At 40.3% G+C, this 23,704-nt stretch overlaps 1 protein-coding gene across 6 annotated transcripts in view; it reads right to left on the bottom strand.

The window, feature by feature from the left end:
- The window catches only part of LOC140469439 (ras-specific guanine nucleotide-releasing factor RalGPS1-like), a 956,086-nt gene that overhangs the window by 760,138 nt on the left and 172,244 nt on the right, over positions 1-23,704 (bottom strand). For all 6 annotated transcript variants that reach the window (XM_072565956.1, XM_072565961.1, XM_072565957.1 and 3 more), the window contains 2 exons: positions 11,782-11,889; positions 9,428-9,478 (listed from right to left, as the gene is read on the bottom strand). In XM_072565956.1, the coding sequence (XP_072422057.1) occupies positions 9,428-9,478; positions 11,782-11,889 (159 nt within the window). The remainder of the gene's footprint in view (positions 1-9,427; positions 9,479-11,781; positions 11,890-23,704) is intronic.

Raw genomic sequence — 23,704 nt, 5'->3', positions numbered from 1 at the left:
GTTCCGAAAATCAGCGAAAGCTTTTGTTGTATGGGCAAATCAAAGTACTCTCTGGACAAACTACAGAACAGAAGAATTTCTCAATGATGAAATGAGTACGTTTGCAATTAAGCTGGAGGCTTATCTTTGTAAAACAGAAGGTGAGTGGACAGAACTAATGATTATTTAGTTATGACTCAAGTTTAACTTGCTGCGCTCAACTTTGCAAATGCATGTGCCATTCTAGGGTTACTGGCAGATGTCTTGAAGCAGATTATCCAAACTGTCCTTTGGAGATTGACTGCAGTCTCAGGAGAGACAGTAATCTTTTGGATAGTTCAAATGACCGCTGAAACTTATCAGACGTAGTTCATGCAGTTTATAAAGCTGTCTCAAACTGCCAGCCACGTTGTTGCATTGTGATAGCTTGATGACATTTATTACTTTGTATGTAATTAATTTTATTGAATGTTTCTGTGTAGATAAATGATTCATTGGTGATATTTGCACAACAGCAACACATTCTAAAGTAAGAAACAAAATTGCAGTAAAACCCGGATTATTATTGGCTAGGTACTTTATCCTGAAATGAAAAAATTGTATAATATCTGAACATTTAGACTGAAAACAGATTTTTTTGATATTTTATGCAGACATAAAAGTCAACCAACGTATCTGTACATTATCCAACATTGATGTGTGCACTTTGGAATGTTCATAAACTCAGAGCCCTGAATCCTCTGATCCACAGAGAATTGGAAAAGTTAGCTGACTATTCCAGCATCTGGCTGCTTTGGTTCTAGTGAAAAAAAGAGTCAGAAACCATTACAATCGATAAGGGCTGATCCATACCATGTAATTTAAATTCTAATGATATTAAATTAAATTTGCCTGCTTGTTTGATCTTCCAATAACAGCAAGCATATGGCTAACCCCAATCATTCATTCAATCGTAAACAGTCTAAGGAAATTCTACTTAAAACAATTTTACAGGTAATTTTTCACTTAGACAGTGAAGGTTGTGTGTAATATTTTTTTCTCTGGATCTCTCCTGGGCTAGCTACTACTCTGCGAGCAAGCAAAATTACATCTTTCCGAAACATCTGTTATTCATTGGGTTTGAATAAAACTGAAATGACATTTTCCAATCAAATTTACATAACTAAATGAGAAAATCTTGTCATTATCCTTGTAATTTGGAAATTCTGTTGTGGATATACCATAAGGATCAGAGCCAAACCATACAGGAAAGAAATTAGGAAACATTTCTTTGTATGAAGGATGGTATAAGTGTGGAATTCTTTCCCACAAAAAGCAGTAGATACCAGCTCAATTAATGAGGTCAATAGCTGCAAACAAAGTATATGTCGTGATACAGAGCCAAAACGGGTGTAAGGCATTTGGAAACAGATCAGACATGATCTCAGTACATGGCAGCAGAGATTAGGGAGGCTTAATGGATTACTCCCATCGCTGTATTTCTAGGGAGGACAATTAGTAATGGTGCTCTGTAACTCCACATCACTCAGAGTCTCTTTTGGAAATGATGGGGGTTAATTGTCGAACAGATCAGATCAGTTATGCAGACAAAAGCTATCACAGATTGAACAAAGGAAGTTAGGTGCAGCGAGGGGAACTTAAACTAATCTATAAGTCCAGGTGGGGATCATAATGGATTTAAGATCCTGAAAATGAGGAAGACAACTACCATCTCTTTGGGCCTCAGCGTGAGAACTTGCCTCTCACCCTAACAACACCTACATGCAGAAGTCTCAGTTTTACCAAGAAGGGATTCATGTCTCTGATAGATTCAAGTAATTTCCCCATGAATGATGTTAAACTGATATGTTTGTCAACAGCTGATACCTCTCTCCTGATTTTCCAATTCCGCAGTGCAACTCCTGAATCCAAGAAACTTTGTGAAATTCTGGCTAATCCCTAAGAGTTTCCTTACTTCCTGTCACAGCCCGAGATAGAAATGGTCGTGGTTATGGAGACTTGTTTGTCGCGCAGGGATACAGTCGGAATCACCGCCTAAGACCAGGTCTTCATCAGGGAGTCACGTGAACACTTCCTCACGGAGGTTAAATCAACCAGGAGTTCAGGAGTAACAGCAATTCCAGTCAGGGTAACGGGTGGATGGAGGAGCCCAGAGGTAAGGTGACCTCAATTTCCTGGAGCTCAAGAAGCAGCTAGACCCCAACCGTTAAAACCCACCTCTTTGGGCACCTAAGCCCTACAGTAGTTTCTGCAAGGCAGTGCACCATGTGAACATGAGAAAAGTAGTAATCAGAAAGGCTGAGGAAACCTTGATTTTATATCAAGGGGATTGGAATACCAGCCTGTGGACATTGTGCTTTAATCAGAACCATTGAGGAAACGATGTTTCATTCCCGATACAGTCAGTTGTTCTGTAACGCGATGGTAGAGTTCTTGTGCAACCCCACATTAAAAAAAAATCGCTCTTTAGGAACAGTGGTTAAAGTGTTGGGGCAGTAATCACGTAACAGCCAACACACATTTTAAAAATTTGCGCCGTGGAAACAGTGTCCCCAATTTGTCAATCGTGTTACAGCAAATTTGCGTTGATGAAACAAATAGGGTGGTTATGGTAGGGAATTTTAACTTTCCAAACATACACTGGGACTGCCACACTGTTAAGGGTTTAGATGGGGAGGAATTTGTTAAGTGTGTACAAGATAATTTTTTGATTCAGTATGTGGATCTATGTGGAAGGTGCAAAACTTGACCTTCTCTTGGGAAATAAGGCAGGGCAGGTGACTGTGGTGTCAGTGGGGGAGCACTTTGGGGCCAGCAACCATAATTCTATTAGATTTAAAATAATGATGGAAAAGGATAGACCAGATCTAAAAGTTGAAGTTCTAAATTGGAGAAAGGCCAATTTTGACAGTATTAGGCAAGAACTTTCGAAAGCTGATTGGGGACAGATGTTTGCAGGTAAAGGGATGATTGGAAAATGGGAAGCCTTCAGAAATGAGATAACGAGAATCCAGAAAAAGTATATTCCTGTCAGGGTGAAAGGGAAGGCTGGTAGGTATTGGGAATGCTGGATGACTAAAGAAATTGAGGGTTTGGTTAAGAAAAAGAAGGAAGCATATGTCAGGTAGAGACAGGATCGATCGAGTGAATCCTTAGAAGAGTATAAAACAAGTAGGAGTATACTTAAGAGGGAAATCAGGAGGGCAAAATGGGGACAGGAGATAACTTTGGCAAATAGAATTAAGGAGAATCCAAAGGGTTTTTACAAATATATTAAAGGACGAAAGGGTAACTCAGGAGAGAATAGGGCACCTCAAAGATCAGCAAGGCAGCCTTTATGTGGAGGTGCAGAAAATGGGGGAGATACTAAATGAGTATTTTGCATCAGTATTTACTGTGAAAAAGGATATGCTATATATAGACTGTAGGGAAATAGATGGTGACATCTTGCAAAATGTCCAGATTACAGACGAGGAAGTGCTGGATACCTTGAAATGGGTAAAGGTGGATAAATCCCCAGGACCTGATCAGGTGTACCCAAGAACTCTGGGAAGCGAGAGAAGTGATTGCTGGGCCTCTTGCTGAGATATTTGTATCATTGATAGTCACAGGTGAGGTGCCAGAAGTTAGCTAACATGGTGCCACTGTTTAAGAAGGGTCGCAAAGACAAGCCAGGGAACTATAGGCCAGTGAGTCTGACCTCGGTGGTGGGCAAGTTGTTGGAGGGAATCCTGAGGGACAAGATGTGTGTGTATTTGGAAAGGCAAGGACTGATTAGGGATAGTCAACATGGCTTTGTGCTTGGGAAATCATGTCACACAAACTTGATTGAGTTTTTTGAGGAAGTAACAAAGAGGATTGATAAGGGCAGAGCAGTAGATGTGATCTATATGGACTTCAGTAAGGCGTTCGATTAGCAAGGTTAGATCTCATGGCATACAGGGAGAACGAGCCATTTGGATACAGAACTGGCTCAAAAGGTAGAAGACAGAGGGTGGTGGTGGAGGGTTGTTTTTCAGACTGGAGGCCTGTGACCAGTGGAATGCCACAAGGATCGTTGCTGGGTCCTCTACCTTTTGTCATTTATATAAATGATTTGGATGTGAGTATAAGAGGTACAGTTAGTAAGTTTACAGATGACACCAAATTTGGAGGTGTAGTGGACAGCAAAGAGGGTAACCTTAGGTTACAACAGGATCTTGACCAGATGGACCAATAGACTGGGAAGTGGCAGATGGAGTTTAATTCAGATAAATGCGAGGTGCAGCATTTTGGGAAAGCAAATCTTAGCAGGATTTATACACTTAATGGTAAGGTCCTAGGGAGTGTTGCTGAACAAAGACCTTGGAGTGCAGGTTCATAGCTCCTTAAAAGTGGAGTCGCAGGTAGATAGGATAGTGAAGAAGGTGTTTGTACGCTTTCCTTTATTGGTCAGAGTATTGAGTGCAGGAGTTGGGAGGTCATGTTGCAGCTGTACAGGACATTGGTTAGGCCACTGTTGGAATATTGCATGCAATTCTAGTCTCCTTCCTATCGGAAAGAAGTCATGAAACTTGATAGGGTTCAGAAAAGATTTACAAGGATGTTGCCAATGTTGGAGGGCTTGAGCTACAGGGAGAGGCTGAACAGGCTGGGGCTGTTTTCCCTGGAGCTTCGGAGGCTGAAGGGTGACCTTATAGAGATTTACAAAATTATGGGGGGCATGGATAGAGTAAATATGCAAAGTCTTTTCCCTGGGGTCAGGGTGTCCAGAACAAGAGGACATCGGTTTAAGGTGAGAGGGGAAAGATATATATAAGAGACCTAAGGGGCAACTTTTTCACACAGAGGGTGGTATGTGTATGGAATGAGCTGCCAGAGACCTTTAAGAGACATTTGGATGGGTATATGAATAGGAAGGGTTTGGAGGGATATGGGCTGGCAGGTGGGACTAGATTGCATTAGGATATCTAGTCGGCATGGACAGGTTGGACCGAAGGGTCTGTTTCTAGGCTGTATTTCTCTATGACTCTATGCATTCTAACAGAACGACCTGTACAAAACATGAAGGATTTATCGGTATACAGCACGAATTCATGTATGTATACCGAATCTTGAAGAGTCAGATTATGAGGTTATATATCAAGATCCAAGTCTTAACATGATGAACAAATTTGTAAGGGTAACGACAGAGTCGATTTCCTCTTCATTCATTCATAGGATTTGATTATCACAGACTTGGATAGCGTTTATTGCCCATTCCCAATTGCCCTCAAAGAGCGTTAGTGAGGTTTAATCTGAAACTGCTACAAGTTGTAGGGGGTAGTACTCCCACAGTGCTGCTTGGAAAGCAATTCAAAAAGTTCAAAGATTTTGACTCAGTGGCAGTGAAGGACAGTGGCATAGTTAGGATTGTGTGGGGCTGGGAGAGGAACTGGCAGCTAGTCGTGGGACCATGCATCTGCTGCCCTTGTCCTTCTAGGCAGTAGAAATCAGAGTTTTGGAAATGCTAAGGAGCTTTGGTGAGTTGTTGTAGTGCATCTTAAAGGCAGGGGACATTGCTGCGATGGTGTGTTGGTCATGGGGGGAGTAAATTTTAGGGGTGTTAGACAAGATGCCAATCACAAAACCTTTTGGTTCTGGATTGCGTTGAGCTTCCTGACTGGAGCTGCACCATTCCAGGCAAGGAATAATCTATCAGACTCTTTGACAACGATGGACAAGCTTTGAGAAGTCAGGAGGTACTTTATTTGTCACAGAGTTCCCAGTCTCTAACCTGCTCTTGTAGCCATAGTGCTTATACAACTGTTTCAGGTCAGTTTCTGGTGAAAGTTAAATCCCAGGACATTAATAGTGGGGATTTCAGCAATGGTAATACCATTGAATTTTAAGACATGGTGGTTCGATTGTCTCTTGTTGGAAATGGCACTTGTGTGGATGAACATCACTTGTCACTAAACAGCCTGAACCAACCAAAGGGGCAAATTCTTTACAGAGCTGGTATTAGGACAAACAATAGGCATTTTCCCCGATGTAAAGGATTGTAGAACTCAACCCCAAATGACTGTGGATGTCAGATTTGCTGAAATTGGCAAGGCAATGATCGAGAGATTTTTTATTAGGTAGGGGAACTGGAGCGAAGGTAGAAACAGATTTGAATTATAGATTGGTCAACATCTAAATGAATATGACAGCAGATTTGAAGAGCTGAATCTCCTGTCCCAATCTGTCTATGACCCGATGAACATAATGATGAATTCTGCTCCTAACATTAAGATTTGTTGTCAGCCTAATTGCAGCTTGTTAAAATGGAATGTTTTTAAACCAGCTGGGCAGCTAACTAATTAAATAAGGTGGAACCAACCTACATTTGTATTGGTGTCTGTCATGACCCCATGATGTCCCAAACTACTTTACAACCAATTAAATCCATTTGAAGTTGTGCTGTTGTCGTCTTGCTGCCTTTACGGTTTGTGTACATTGAGATTTAGGAATTATCAGGTTTCTATTTAAATGTCAGCATGATTTCCTTCAATGTTCTTCCAACTTTACTTACTATAAAAATGATTGGTTATGTGTTCAAGTTATATCTTCACTATAATTATTGTTGTTCCACAGTAATGGAGTTCATGGCTCGATTATAATTAGGAGCCCAAACTCTTCACTGGGAGGTAGAGGCAAGCAGCTCAGAAACCTACTGTAGCTGCACTTCATAAAGTTATTTTCAGTCATGCCAAGTTCTGAACCCATCAACACCAAAATTAAAAGGGGATTTATGAACAGATCAAAACAAAACACAATTTGTATCCCCTCCTGACCCACCCACAAAATAATCGGTCTGGAAGTTTGCAATCAGCTGCCTGTGGGAGAATAGCTGCCTTTAAGATTTGAATTATCATTGGAAGAAAAACAAAATCAGCAAGTTGTCTTTTTTTTCAGGAATACTGCAACCAGTTCAATGATCCACAGTAATCTGGAGAAATACTGATACACAGCTGCAAGAAATTAACTTTCAAGTTCTGGATTAATTAGAAGGTAGCACACCATAACTTCATTTCAGGCTATGAGCTGTGCACTTAGAGCACTGACAACTCTTTTGTACACGGTTTGCCAGAACTAACTCCATAGAAACCATTAATCAACAGTAGGTTAACCCCACACACCCCAATTCTTAGGGGAATAAAAATAGATTATATTCAGGGTAATTAACAGTTGATAAACTCTCAGATGTAATGGCTTTGCACAATTTCTTGTACCTCACATCTTGGGTGGAACTTAATTTCCTTTCCCCAGGTGTTTGGAAGGGTACAAGCAGGTCCAGGGTGGGGGCACTGCTGGCTTCCAGGAGCCAGATGCGTTTTTTACAACAATTGGTGATCGTTCCACTACTGATGGTTAGTTTAGATTTAATTACGTTTAGATTTCCACCGGTCACCATGGTGGGATTTTGAAACCTTGTCTCCACAGCATTAGTCCGGATCTCTGGATTACTGTTTCAATGAAAATCACAATGACATTGCCATCTTCCCCAAAGTGTGTGCAGTGATTACCCACCATGGTCTTTTCCACGCTTTAAAACAAAACCTCAGTTACCTGGCTTCATCTTGACCATAAATCACTGTCACCACTGACCACATTCTAGGTCATAGAGTCATGTAACATGGAAACAGACACTTAGGTCCAACTAATCCATGCCGACCATGTTCTCAAACTAAACTAGCCCCACCTGCCAGCGTTTGGCTCATATTCCTCCAAACCTTTCCTATTCATGTACTTATCCAAATGTCTTTTAAACATTGTAAGCCTACCTGCATCCAACACTTGCTGTCAACATATTAAACGAATTTATAAACTTTGCTTCACAATAGTTTGTGCCAGGGAAATGTGCTCTTGAAGCATCCTGTGCATAAACAGTAGTTTTTCTAATGACTTCCCTTTAATTCTATTTGTTACCATTTCAAATGTGACCCTTCTTGTCACTTTCTCCAACACAGAAATATAAGCCTTTATAATCTAGGTTTTAAAAGAGCATTAACATTTTCTTTACATAACTGTAACCCTCATTCTGATAAAGTGCTGAGAATACATGCCACATAGTTTCCATTTTTCTATTGTTAGAACAATGGGGAGCCCAAATCTGCACAAAACATTTGGACTCTGGTCTAACTAAAAGGTTTAGTAGATGTTTAATAATCCATCTATTCTTCTATATTCAGTGCATTTAAACTCAAGAGCAAATTCTATTTCTCTTTTTGCTGCATCTCGTCCTACATTCCAATACTGATTGCATATCTAAAGTCGTAAATGTTTTGAGATGTTCCAAGACCATAAAAAGCCCCATAGAAATAAAATGTTTTTATTGCCTTCCCTTTATCTACTTCACCACCTTTAATGACCTGTGCTTTGTACCACAACAGGTCCATTGCTGTTTCATTTCATTTCCCATTGAAGATGTACCTCATTCTATACTCTTACTTCCAAGTGTATTGTTTCACATTTACTTCACTCAAGCGTAGTTGTCATCATCTGCTCACCAGTGTGAGCATCTCCAGTCCCCACAATGGCAATGTACAAATTCAAAAACTTGTACAACAGTAAGGATGCAGTGTAATATTTCGCAACAGTTAGGAAGAAAATTGTAAAAAGATATGGTTGTGAGGAGAAATGGAGGGTAAAAGAAAGACTAGAAGGACAAAGAGATTTTTGCTGTTATTTAATTATTCAGGATTAGAATAACAAAACAGCAACTCTTGGCTTTGAGCATGACTTTATTAGGAGTTAACTTAGTGCTAGGTTGTGAACTGAAAACTGTTTTTAAAAAAACAAGCCCAGGGAGGCTGGAGTAACCTTAGCCCAAAGGGCAAGCTGAAATTCTCAATCACTCATTTGTTAGGTCATGACCTTTTTTTTTTAAATTCACCCATGGAATGCTGGTGTCTCTGACTAGACCAACATTTATTGCTCCTCTCTAATTTCCCAGAGTACATTGGAGATTCAATCACATTGCTGCAGGTCTGGAGTCACACATGTCGACCAGACCAGGTAAGGATGACCGATTTCCTTCCCAAACAGACATTGGTGAACGAGATGGGTTTTGCTGATAATTGGTAGTGATTTCATGGTCATCATTAGACCCTTAATTCCAGATTCTTTATTGAATTCAAATTCTACCATCTGTCATGGTGGGATATGGGCCTAGGTTCCCAGAACATTAGCTGAGTTTCTGGATTAATGGTGTAGGAACAATACCATTCAGTTTTTGCCCTCCCCATATTAACTATGCCAATGCACAGTTGGCTAGTTTCCCACATACCACCCTCCACAAATTTGAGGTCACCCAAAATTCGGCTGCCCAGATCTTCATTCATACCTTGACCCATTTCCCTATTATCCCTGTGTTTGTCATCATGCTTTAACCCTCTGTACATTTCAGAGAAAAGGCAGAACAATGTATAACCTTGTGCCTTACCTCTGGTTGTATCGCTTTGAAAACCGGGACGTCCATTAAAGTGATTTGACTCTGCAACACACAAGATAAATCAGTCACTTATTTTAAATCCTGACATTATTCTTGCCAGAGGTGCGCAAGATCTTGTGGAAACGTCAAACTTTATAGGATTTCAGACTCATTTGTACAAATCAACCTAAAACTCTTTATTTTTGAAAATATTTGGGACCAGTAGATGATTTGAGAAAAGAGTGTCTCCTTATTTAATTTTCTTTATAGATATTAACAAAGCAATTTTAGTATTAGCTTATACCTATCAAAGCATTATCAGAATGGTTACAATAGAATGATTAAAGGCTTTAAATCAATTTGCAAATTCATAGAACCAAGACTGCGCCATGAAAGTTATAAGTAGAAATTTTCCAACGTGTGTTCCCAAATTTCCAGAGGATAATTGTTGGGATGGGATCTGCAATTTGTTACTCTAGGCTGCTCCAGAAGAGCACATCCAGAAAAGCAGCTCTTTCAGTTCTGTCAGTTTTGCAGATTTAGAATTATTCATGATTAATAAAATTATTGCAGTATAAGATTTATAAATATTATGCTATAGAAATGCCCTGTAACACATCTGAAACTAGAAACTCCATTTGAAAGGTGAGATTCCAACGGTTTTAAATAACACATTGCCAATCCTGCCAGCATTACTTTTGCCCCAATGGGCTAGACTGACCATTTTTATGATGCTACAAACTAGTGTCTTTTGGGTTTTTCTACTGTTAGTGAGTGGTGAGCAAGGACAAATAAACTCATTTGAAAGAAAAATTGCAAATGCAGTTCGCAGTGAAGGGAAAGAGGATTTTGTAGGCCTTCAAGGGCAAAACGGGACAGGTTAGACATCAGCAAATACTTCAGTAGTAATACCAGGGCTGTTAAAATACCTGGAAATGTGACTCAAAGAAAAAAATATAAACAAGGCTTAAAAGGAAGGAGAAAGGAACCCGGAAGGCAATAAGAGAATAAATGGGAACAGCAGCTTTTGAGAATGTAGAGGACAATAGCAGACCTACAAATGGTATCTATAGTGGATAACCGAAGTGCAACAGTTGTAGATGAGAAACTGGGTGAAGCAGGAATGTGGAATGCCAGAGGGATTGGGAATCGTGTCGGAAAAGGGTGAATCATCTAAACAGTTGTCATGACAGAAAATGTGGGAAGAATTTAAGAATCTAGGATTGGAACTGTCCACTAAATAGGACAATGCCCTAAGGCATGGTACGTTGGTGAGACCAAGCAGAGGCAACGCAACGGATGAATGGGCACCGCACAACAATCACCAGACAGGAGTGTTCCCTCCCAGTCAGAGAACACTTCAGCGGTCCGAGACATTCAACCTTGGACCTTCGGGTGACCATCCTCCAAGGCAGACTTCAGGACAGACAACAATGAAAAGTGGCCGAGCAGAGGCTGTTAGCCAGGTTCAGTCCCCATGGGGATGGCCTCAACCAGAACCTTGGGTTCACATCACACTACAGGTGACCTCAAAGTACCACACACACACACACAAGTTTGTGGGGTGAATTTGTACCGGCAAAATTACATTTTACTTTGCTCAAAAACTGCATGAATCCATGTAAGATTCTGTAAATCCATCTTTTAAGATTAGAATCAGTCTGACCATTGTGGCACAGACAGCCTCACAGAGAGTTAACACCTTCAATACATTATCTGGGCCAACATGACACCAATTGTTAAAGTTCACTTGAGAATGTAACTTTTAAAAAACGTTTTGTGATTCACATAAAAAAGAACTGAAACCAACATGGTCATTCTAAAAGATGAGAGACTTAACAAACAATCCAGGTCTTTTTCAATACACAATTTCAGTTATATCACACTGTAAACTTTTGCTCTAAATTCTGTGTCTTACAATCTTATTCTCCACAACCATCTGATGAAAGAGGAGTGCTTCCAAATAAACCTGTTGGACTATAGCCTGGTGTTGTGTGATTTTTAACTAAATTGGAGCTACTGTAGACCATGCTAATATCTCAAGCCCATGCTAATATTGACATTAATGACAGTTACGACAGCCCAATATCAATTCTTCATGTGAAGCATTTGAGTAGTTTTGCAATGCTATTTAAATTGAAGAGTTCCTTTTTGTTAAATGAACACTTCAAACTCCAATTTTCTGACTGATTTTCCATTTGGTCAAAAGTAAGAGAAACAGAAACAAAGACCTACTTGACAATAAACAAGATACTCAAAGTCCAAATTACAAACAGATTATATCATGGCTCAGAGTTTTCAGTAGCCCAGACCGGAAATGGGACAGGGCACATGTAGTAACCACCATAGAAGAAGTGTCCACTTACTGCAAACTCCTCAGGTGTTACTTTAAGTACGTCAAACACAACTGCGTCATAGCTTTTCATAGCATAGTCTGCATAGGGTCCATCGAGAGAGTCTGAACTACTACTGCCCTGAGGAAAAATAAACAAGAAAACATTAAATGCAACTCCCATGAATTAGCATTAGCAAATATAACTTCTTGTAAGAATCTCTCATCCACGGATAATGTTTCTGAAAGGATCCCAAGCCACAGAAATGGAAGTTGTTTTAAACTTCATGCAAGTTATCCCTAGAGGGCGAATGATATATTGTTTAAAAAACAGCATTCACTTCCTATTGTCATAAACCTTCAACATGATTTTGAAGAAACTCCTAGAAACAAAGCAGCCTGTAATGATGTTACCGCTGGCTGGTTGGCTTTGTGAGAGAAGCTTCTGGAAGGCTCTGCAATAACTTATGTACAAAACAAATCTTTACATAACAACAGACCATGGGCAACATTACACCCAATTTACACTAAATAAGAACTATCTTAACCCAGTTAGGACCTGGATTCGTTTGCTGAGAGGTACAGGAGGCACCTTCACAACAGAATTAGATAGTAATCTGGAGAGGGAGAACTAAGAGTGTGAGATGAAGCGGGGAATGGCAAAGATACTCAAGCACAAAGCTTCATAATTTTAGCCCTGCATGAGAGTTGAAGAAAGTCCCAAGCCTCATCTGCTTGACGCTCCTTTTAGGAACGTAACTAACTGAGTTTCCCCATTTCGATCTTACATCAGGAGGAGCACTGGGTCCCAGAATGTTAATGATGGTTGCCAAGGTAAAGATGTTGGTCACCAATTCTGCTTCCAAATACGTAAATACACCAAGTAGGTCTGTGTCTATCAACTGTGTATCAGGTCCTGCTAGAGGACACCTGATACAGGTGATGATCAATACGAACGCCACATGCACCCTTCTAATGAAGACAATGGCAATAAGTATTGAAACTACACCAACAAATATTTCAGCTCAAGGATGGGATCTGGGGAGTTTCAGCCCCATGTTAGGGTGTTGACCCATAAGCAGAAAGATGGGAATATCCTAAGGGCAGACCTGGCAAAACGTTAAGCCTTAGACCCGATTTGTGGCACCTCATTGTGTACCTAGAGGAGAAGAATTTCTGGAGTAAGAAGAACAGGTTATGGGTTAGATGGGCATCACCTTGCTGCACTGACCTGTGGAACCATCGAGGGCCGAAGGGCCCGTACTGCGCTGTAATGTTCTATGTTAACAGGACACAGCAACATCAGCCTCACTTTGAATTGCAACAGTGTAATACCAGTTTGAATACACACAGCAAATGGAACGCTCTACCACAGTAAACATTCCATAGGGAAGGAAACAACACAATGAACTGAGCAACTGAAAGGGACTTTTTCAAATTAACGCAGAGGCAATTCTGTGTGGTTCAACCAGAAGCCAATCAGAATCCTGATAGACAGAATGCAATGTAAAGCACCATTCAGAATTGAACAGGAAACAAAAAAAACTTTTCTTATTATTTTGGTGAGAGATCAGAGTGCAGGGAGTTCCCCACATTACTGGTCCTTTTCTTTTCTCCTTTCATGGTCTGTCACTGAGAGAATTGACACGTTTTATTACTCAACAATTCAAAATGCATACTTCATTAAAACTGAAGTCAATTCTTAGGCCCTTGGACTTCACAAAAAAAAGAGCATAGGGAATGGCTTGAAGCACAATGTAATTGCTGTGTGATCGAAGTCTCTGTCACCGAACCTACAAATGCTCACTGGATCAGCAAGTCTCACACTTTTTTGAATTGCAAATGTGCCCACAATGTCCCATAGAGAGAACTGTATCTCAGAGTACCTGTCTGAGTCACTAAAACATTGATCAGAGAGTTGCCAACCAAGAAGAGTCCCAGGATTCTGATCCTCACTCAGGAAACTCTCAGAGGCTGAATCCAGCACAATACAAAAAAGGTTTTAAAACTTCCACTTTAGAGTTCAATGTAGCAATATGGAAATGGACATCTAATTGAGCCCTGTCAGTTGACCAAAACATGGAGATTAACTAAGTCTACATCTCTTCATGCTGCACTCAGAGCTGGAAAGTAGACCTAATGCAAGCTCCACCTGCTAATTCGTCGGCCATCTTACTTAAGGCAGATTACACAGCAGGGATATATGAGATTTACAGCAGATTCCCAGAGGTCAGTTCCCTCAGCATGGCCAACTCCTTGCTTAAGCTGTGGCCTTTTAGATGCACTCCCATGGAAATTAAGGCAGCACTGCACTTTAAAAGACCAACAATATCCACATCCCTTAATGTGTTTGTGCCAAAGAAATAACTGAATTTGCTGGCAGCTTATCAGAATTGGTAAATTATGTTTTAAAACTTACACTTTTTCCAAAGTTTTAATATCTTTAAGTCCAGCAATGAGACATATGCACATAAGCCTAAGACCATAAGACAGGAGCAGCAATTAGGCCATTCAGCCCATTGAGTCCCTTCCGCCATTCAATGGTGGCTGATAAGTTTCTCATCCCCATTCTGCCGCTTTCTCCCAGTAACTCTTGATCCCCTTGACAATCAAGAACCTGTCTATCTCAGTCTTAAATATACTCAATGACCTGGCCTCCACAGTCTTCTGTGGCAATGAATGCCAGATTCCCCACTCTCTGGCTGAAAAAGTTTCTCCTTATCTCCATTCTAATAGGTTTTCCCTTTACTCTAAGGCTGTGCCCTCAGGTCCCGGTCTCTCCTAACAATAGAAACATCTTCCCAACGTCCACTCTGTCCAGGCCATTCAGTATTCTGTATTAGACCCCCCCCTCATCCTTCTAAATTCCATCAAGTATTGACCAGAGTCCTGAAACATTCCTCATACGTTGAGCTTAACATTCCTGGGACTATTCTCCTGAGTCTCCCCTGAGCACACTCCAGGGTCAGTACATCCTTCCTGAGATATGGGACCCAAAACTGCGCACAATCCTCCAAATGTGGTCTGACCAGAGCCTTACAAAACCTCCAAAGTACATCCCTGCTTTTATATTCAAGTCCTCAAAATAAATGCCATCATTCATTAGCCTTCCTAACTACGGACTCAATCTGCAAGTTTACCTCGAGAGAATCCTGGACTAGAACTCCCAAGTCTCTTTGCACTTCAGACTTCTGAATTTTCTCTCCATTGAAAAAAATAGTCCATGTCTCTATTTTTCCAACCAAAGTGCATGACCTCACACTTCCCCACAGTGTACTCCAACTGCCACTTCTTTGCCAACTCTCCTAACTTGTCCAAATCTTTCTGCAGCCTCCCTGTGTCCTCAATGCTATGTGTTCCTCCATCTATCTTTGTATTGTCTGCAAACTTAGCCAGAATGCCCTCAGTTCCTTCATCTAGATTGTTAAATGTCTAAAGTGTAAAGTTGCGGTCCCAACACAGAGCCTTGCGGAACACCATTTGTCACCAGCTGCCATTCTGAGAAGGACCCTTTTATCCCCACTCTCAGCTTTCTGCCAGACAGCCAAGCTTCTGAAGACACCTCAGTAATCTCCTCTCCAATCAAACCTGCTTCATGCTGTACATTAAAGTACGTTGATAAAAGTTCAATTAACCTTATCAAGGCAGCCAAAAGTTTGTACACCCATGCAAACTGCCACATACAACCAAATAGTATCATGGTTAGCGTTACCAATACTTCACACAAATACCTGATCTGTAACAATAACTTTGAAGCTAAAAATTACTTTCAACACAGTAAAACACCTTCAAAAGTGTTATTACAAACAACATCTGATGCAGGAGGAAATAGGCTTCTTGTTTAGAAAAAGTAAGGAAGAAATTATGTCGGACAATAAAATCTCAGGACTTTATCCCCTAGCCAGACTGTAACAGACATTGAGACAGGACATAAACCAAACAAACATATGCAGACATTTCCTAGGTTTGTATCAGTCTGAAAGTTATTAAGGTATCATATTTTATCTCCCATCTCAGGAGTGTCATTTACAAACCCAGATTTCTGTGCTCTTTTTGGAACAGCTCACTGATCAAAATACTTAGAAAACTCAGTGACCTTTTTAATCTAGACTGGAGTGACTATGTGCATTTTGATAAAAGAGTTACTGAGCAACCAAGATAAAGTAACCAATGGGGAAAAAGTGACACAGCAAAGGATTAACAGATGACATAACATTGAGGTTGACATGCCTCAATGGTTAGTGCCGAGCAGAATTACAACTTAAAACATTTAGTCTTAGTGCCAGAGATACGTTTGTAAACACATTCCTTTCACTATACGAAACAGCAACAGCTGGATGACAAGGTACCAGCCTGATAGGTAAAAGTATTAACCAGATTGTAGCTGGATCTTCATTTCAAGCTGTAATGTTGCAACCAAAACCTAATCTTCACCAAACTGGTGCCTCACAGATCCAATGTTCCAGCAACAAACTAACAAAGATAATTTACTTTTATTTAGTATTGCTCATGAAACAGGACAAATGTGAATGATTGTGAAAGGCTCCATTGTCTCAGAGGACCATGGACTGCAATCTCAGAGAGATGCCCACAGCGTGGGTTCAAATCCCAAACTCGCAGGGATCAGCATGAAGACTTCACCTACTTAACCCAGCCCCTCACCTGAAGCATGCTGACTCCTAACTAAACATCAGTACTGAAATTAAAGTTAAAAGTTAAAAGTGGCTGTTGAACCGTGTGGAATTTTTTAGTTTTGCTCATTTATAAAGGTGTTTTTTATTCCCCCAAGTATTGTTCAAAATGCTGGGAGTCTCTACTGAGGAGCCCTGTGGCTCTACATTCACCACACAGACTACATCGGTTCAAGAAGGTAGAGGGGAGTGAGGGTCAAGGAGTGATGCTGCAGGTGAGGGGCTGGATTCAGATGCTGACCCCTGCTGGCTTGGGAATTTAACCCATGTTGTTGGCATCACACTCAAACACAAACCAGCCATCCAGCCAACTCAGCTAACCACCAGTCATTTTAGAAATTTAAAATGACATTTATTGACACTGGGATAGTGCAGAGTCAGGAGATATATATACTTGCAATGCTTCACTTGGTGAAATCTATTTTGAGTAAAGACGGACTCTGCAATTTTCTTTCACCAATTGGCTGTTAAAAGTAATATACAGATGGCCAAATAGGTTGGAAACTGTGGGGGAAATAATGGGTATAAACTGTCTTACCCCTCGATATACATTACTAAGATTCGGACAAATTGTGTTATCAAGTTATGACTAACAGTATTTAGTCAATCTTTAACGTAAAATAATGCCAAGACAAATCTTGTATTTATAATCTTCATTTTCTTTAATCACAAATCACTAATTCAGTGCAATTCTTTTTGAGCACAATGGCTTGCAACATTTGTCAAAAGTGATAAAGCTACATTGATTTCATGCTTGCATTACACAGTGTCTTGAACGTAGAGTGGGAAAGTACAATTTGTTCCACATCAGGTGATGGGAACGATGACTCCTCTTCTGCATAATCCATAATCTGATTGAATGGTGGAGCAGGCTTGAGGGGCTGAACAGCCTTTCCCTGTTCCTATTTCTTATGGTTTTACTACAGGGAATGTATTTTGGAAATTGTCTTGTCAAATTTATAATGGTACTGACAAAATATTCTACTTCAGAACTTACGAAGGACAACTATTCTCTGCAAAAATAAATCCTACTATTCCTCTCTCTTTAATTACATCAGAAACAAACCCAAGTTTCACTCATCAGTAACCAACGTAAGAGGAGCTTATCTCAGTTAAAAATGGTCTTATTAAATTCCAAGTTGGAAATTAAAACTCATCTTTTAACAATTCATTCATTGAATAGGGCCAGCATTTACTGTCCATCATTATTGCCATTTCACTTTCATCAATTAGATTGTAAAGGTGGGATTTATGGAGGATGAGAGAAGCAGGGTGAGTACCTCACAGTCAGCTGGCTGGGACTCTGGGCAAAGCAAACGGGGTGTGTGTGTGTGTGTGTGGTTGGGGGGGGGTTCCCACAGTGTGCTCAGCTCCCACTGTGTCCTAGCAGTTGGTAACGCACACCAGCGGGCAAACCCTGGTACCTCATCACAACTGATCAGCCAAAATTACATGTGGGCATCATCAACTGCATCTGATGTAAATGGGGAGCATCACTTCTCCAAGGACATCCAGAATGATGAAAGAGGTAGACGATCCTAACAAGAGGCTTGTGACTCTTTATGGAAACACCAGCAAGATATGTGACACATCTAGGGCCCTCTCCAGGCAAAGTGGGAGTTGTGGCTAGTTCCCTCAGACAAGCTTAGGGTCTTGTCAAGTATTATCCTATAATAAACAATGAAACCTAACGACAGAAGAAGTGTAGGTGCTTATAGCATAAGTGACTGGTGCAACACTGCATCCAAGAGGAAGGAACTTGAAGAAGCAGATTATTATTGTTGAAATGGAGTACAGTCTATGGACTAATCTAGAAGGATTGGCTCAATAGTGTCATGAAGCTAAAAGACAGAAGGGTCTTTGAAGATTTCAGACTCTGACTATAATTCCCACTCACATGCAGTCACTCTCTGTAGACTTTTACTGAGCTATTGGTCATTGATAACCAGGTTTGAGGAGTGTATACAGTGTTGGGTGTTTATTCCATTGTTTGAAGGCACCAACGTCTTATTCCACATCTCCCTCTGTCATTCTCCACCTAAACCATAATACCTTCAGATTCCAACTCCAAATTTACTGAGAAGAATAGAACAGTCTCATACAAACCTGTTCTCTTTCCTCCTCCTCACTCTTGCATGAAGCTAGCCTGCAGTACGATCAGATTAGATTTTCACCTAGCACAGGCCAGATAGGCTGAAATGGTCTCCCTCTAGGCTATTAATTTTCTCTATGACTAATCCAGAAATCAGAACAAATCTCAGCCTAGAGTCAGAAACGGATTTCTGTTATCACCAAAAAGCTTTACAAATAGCAATTTGGAAATTAGAGCTTTTTTAAGAAAAATTGATTCATCCATGCGATATGGGAATTGCTGCCATGGCCAGTATTTATTCTCCATTCTTAATTGCCTTCAAATTAATAGAAGTTAAATATGATGCTGTTTGACAGAGACTTTCACCACTTTGGTCTAACTACAGAGAGGGAGTGGCAATATATTACCAAGCTGGGATGGTATGCAATTTAGACATGAATTTAAAAAGTATTGTTATGCTCCTGCTGCCACTATTCTTCTCGGTGTTGAAGGTGATGGGTTTGTGAGGTGCTGTCAGCGGAACCCCGTTGGCTGTTTGCAGTTACCTTGGAGATGGTCCACAGCTGCCATTGTACGTCAGTGTTGAAGAAAGTGAATGTTTAAGGTGGTGGATGAGGCACCAATCAACCAGGCTGAGATGACCGAGATGACGTTGAGTTTATTAAATTTTATCAGTTGTCCACATGAAAATATTCTGTTGCATCCTGGGCCTTGGAGATAGTGGACAGGTTTTGAGGGAATCAGAAGATGAGCCACCCACTGAGACATACCCAACCTCTGGTCTGAAGTTGTAGCCATAGGATTTATGTAGCTAGTCTAGTTAAGTTGCTTGTCAATGGTCAACCCCTAGATGATGGTAAAGGCAGATTCTGCAATGACAGTGCAAATAAATGGCAAAGAATGGAGGTTAGAGTCTTGCTTGTTGGAGATGGTCATTGCCTGGTACTTATCAGGTGCAAATTATTGCTTTGCCACTTATCTGCTCCAGCCCTGATGCTGTCTAGTTCTTTCTGCAGATGGACTTCATCAGCAGAGAAATTGGAATTGGAATAAAGCCAAAAAGCTTAAGAATACCAAGGCTCAGAGATATTAATGATATATTGGTTCAACAGTCTGCACTTTCACCTCTGGAACCTGGCTTTGAATACAACCTACACTCATGGAATGAATTTTTTGTCTTGTTCAGCCAACCATAAGGATCCTATAATTACTACAATATTGACTTGATCATAATTCACCACAGATTGTCAGCAAATTGGAAAGGTTAAGAAAATGCCACAAAGGCAGCTATAGATGGAATGAAAGTTCACATTGGTGTTTAGGGAGTTCTATCCTGAAATTGGAACTGGGGCACATTCTGGGAATGCAAAGTACTGTAAAGCAGCTAACCAAGAACCATTTAATAATGGCATCAGCAATCAAAATCAGCTCAATCCTCCACTCAGAATGGCGAATGGTATTCTCTCTTTTGTTGAACTTGTTCATTCAATGGACGAGAGACATTTTCAGAACAATTAAGATTTTAAGAGACCATACCAGCTATGTCAGATGAAACTGACAGTAAATTAAAACCAGGTCCCCAACTGAAGCAGAGAGCAAATGTTACTTCATTCAACTGGTCACATTATACGTACTGTTGTACATGGAAAGAATAAAAAGTTTCTCTCTCCCACCAAACCTTCGCTCATCTCCCACTTCCATGAAGACTGGTACCCCATCACTAAGTCACCCTTTATTTACACGTGTATAGTACACGACACTGACCCAGCTAGCTCAGGGCCAACTCCGAGAGTGAACAGAACTCCTGACAGTCTTGTTTATCTGTCAGCGAGGACTCCCTATGATTAGACCAGGTTAACAGCCCAATCAGGGAACTCACATTCGGAGGTCCACCTGGATGACCTCATTCCAATCATTACACCATTTTTAAAACATGTTTTTCGTTTCACAGATCCATTTTTTTTCTGTTCTATTAGTTTGTGAATTTTTCTCACTAAAGTTAACTTGGTGGCATCTCTCTGCTCCCTAGCTTGAACATTTTGTTACTCTCTGTCTAGACCTCTGTACTTTGGTTCTTCATCATTCTTTATCGAGCACTCGGTATACCTTGTACTCTGTTCCCTTTCTCCCCCCTCAGCTGACAGACACAGAGGAACTGTAAGCTATTCACATCATTGGTGCTGCTGCAATCAAGATACATCATTGGCAACTTCTTCTGAGGCACAAATGTCAGCCCCATCCGTTTAATGCATCTCTGGTAACAACAGTAAGTAGTAAAATGTACCATTCCTAAACAACTTATACATTAGCATTAAATGAGAACATAGAAATAAACCTTTCAACCTATTAGTCTTGTTCTGCCTTTTCATTAGATTGTACCTCATTCATTTACCCACCGTATTTAGCTCCGCATTGTGACAATGCTGTCACTTTAAAAAGGTTATTTTGTCCCAGCTTCTTTTGGAGAGAGATTGGAAAGGCAGAGGTGCCGAACTCGTTACTGAAGATGGCTCAAATAAACATCTTAGGAGGCCTTTTTTTTTTAAAAAAGAAACAGCCTGAATGGGTGTGACCAGCTCTCCAGATTCAGATTCTGGGTTTTGTTTCTTTCAAAAAGATCAGTAACTGTTTGGGTTCTCAGAAGAGTTGGAAGCTTCAATGAATGATTCCTAGCTGCTACTTTCCCTGAAGTTTCTCTTGATGTTGTTTCCTCCTGGATTAGAGATCTGCATGTGAGTTTCTGTGCCTGAATTTATCTTTTTGCCAAGGGATGTACTTATGGGATGTTACTATATTGGAACAGTTAATTAATAAAAGGTACTGTATCTATTATTTGGTTAAGTTTTCCAATAGTTAAGTTGTTCTAAACACCTCTTTCTTTTGTTTGTGTATTAACTATAATGTTTAAATAAATTGCATTTTGCTTATCATAGAGTAATTTGACCAGTCACATCACATCTGGAACACTGAACTTCCCATCTACCTTCAAAATAAGAAAAAGTTATGGTCTAGACTACGGTCTTAAAGTATCTTGAGGGGGTGAGGTCTGGTCCATAAGAGCATAATTTAAAATCTTGTGTCAGCACTAATCTACCACCATTCTCTGAACAGCATCAAATTGTCCTACATGACAAGATGCAGTAACTAGAATGGTGTGTTGCAACTGGGCAGAGTTTAACATGTCTAGGAGTGGGGTGAGGATATTAAGACATGTAGTATTTACTGTTCCCCTGGGAGAGTACAGGTTGCCACTATTGCTGCCACCAGGTGGTTCAATCTTTATGCAAATAATCCATTAAATTCACTGATGAATTCCATTACTGCTAACTTCCATCTGGCATTGGTAAAAATGCTGTATATTTTATGAGTATTGACACTCGAGTGTAGAAATTGCTGTTGACAGTAACAGTGGCTGAATCCCCAATATAGTGGCATAATGTTTATTCAATTTGCTATTTTAAAAGAAATTGGCTAACGCAGCTTTTATAAAAGTCAGAAGAATATAAGACGACCTTCAAATATTACCAATAATTTCTACTCCTCAGTCTATAATAAATGTCAAGTCTTCTTTGTTAATATATTCTTCAAAACAAAAACACACATCAGTTTTAAATGCTCTCATTTGCAGTATTATATATTCATCAAAAACACAGTGACATTCAATTTGAATTAATTAAAAAGCAGCTGTCACTGGTGCACTGCAGATCTCACTCTCCTCATCAAATGCAAGAGAGCAAGAGCACTTAAGTAGGAAACAGTGACGAAAGTGTGTGAGAGACGGAGAGGTGGTGTGAAATGTAAAGGAAAGGACACTGCTGCTGATGTGCAATCAGAAAATGACTTCATTTCACCTCCATGTTTTCTGATGGCTACAAATTCAGCATTTCTGAAAGTTTTCTTTGATTATATTAAAAATGCCTTCTCCTGGGAAAACGGTTCACAAAGTATATTTTGTCGACACCCAAAGAAGAGTTCTGCACATGAAAGCAAAGTTTTCCCCACAGATACTGAATGTATCATAGCCTTCTTTATGTAGTTATCTCCAGTGCATGCATGATATGTGTCTGCAAGCCTCTTAGGCCTTTCTAAGTTTCAATCAGATCCCTCCCCTCATCCTTCTAAACTCCACTCTGTTTTATTTTGCACTTCCAAGAATTCCACAATCTGATCTTTAATAATGGACACTGAAACCTTACCAATGATGGGGGTCAGGCTAATTTCCTGTCTCTGCCTCCCTCCCTTTTTAAATAAGAGGGTCACACTAACCAATTTCCAGTCCTTTGGGACCCTCCCTGAATCCACTGATTCCTGAAAGCTCACCACCAATGCCTCTACAATCTCCTTAGCTAACTCCTTCAGAACTCTGGGATGTAGTCCACCTAGTCCAGGTGATTTATCCACCTCCAGGCCATACAGCTTCCCCAGAACCTTCTCTTTATTGATAGCCACAACACTCATCTCTGTTCCCTGACTCATCTAACGGTCCAGTATCTTCCATTCTGAAAACTGATGCAAAGTACCTATTCTGCTCCTCTGCCATTTCTTCGTCCCCCATTACTACTTCCCTAACCTCATTCTCCAGTAGTCTGATATCCACACTAGTTCCTCTCTTACCTTTTATGTATCTAAAAAAAAGTTTGCAATCATTTTTGCTACAATTATCCAGCTTACTCACATGTCGTCTTCTTCCTCCCCACAGCTTTTTTTTTGAAAAGGGCTCCCTCTAACCTTCACCACATCTAATGAGTTTTCCTTTGATTTTATGCTGTTATGTTTGCCTCATTCCCCCTTTAGTATATTTATTTTTCCTTGCGATGAATTCCTGCTCTGCCTCTTGAATTACCCCAGAAACCCCTGCCATTGTTGCTCCACTATCTTCCCTGCTAAGCTCACCTTCCAATCAACTCTGGCCATCTCCTCTCTCACGTCTTTGTAGTTACTTTTATTCAGTTGTAATACCGTCAAACTTGATTCGACTATCGCCCGCTCTAACAGCAGGATGAATTCTATTATAATATAGTTACTGCCCCTCGGAGTTCTCATTGTATTAGAGCCACAGTGACTGACTGCTTGAGTTACAGGTTAACTGCTGGCTTAATACATCAGGTTTTATCAGAGGTTCAAAAAGCAAATGGCATCAAGGAAAAGATCTTGTGCCGAAGGCAAAAGTCCTG

Source organism: Chiloscyllium punctatum, chromosome 49 (assembly GCF_047496795.1).
Source record: "Chiloscyllium punctatum isolate Juve2018m chromosome 49, sChiPun1.3, whole genome shotgun sequence".
Classification (NCBI taxonomy): Eukaryota; Metazoa; Chordata; class Chondrichthyes; order Orectolobiformes; family Hemiscylliidae; genus Chiloscyllium; species Chiloscyllium punctatum.
This window is presented reverse-complemented; position numbering and strand designations above follow the sequence as displayed.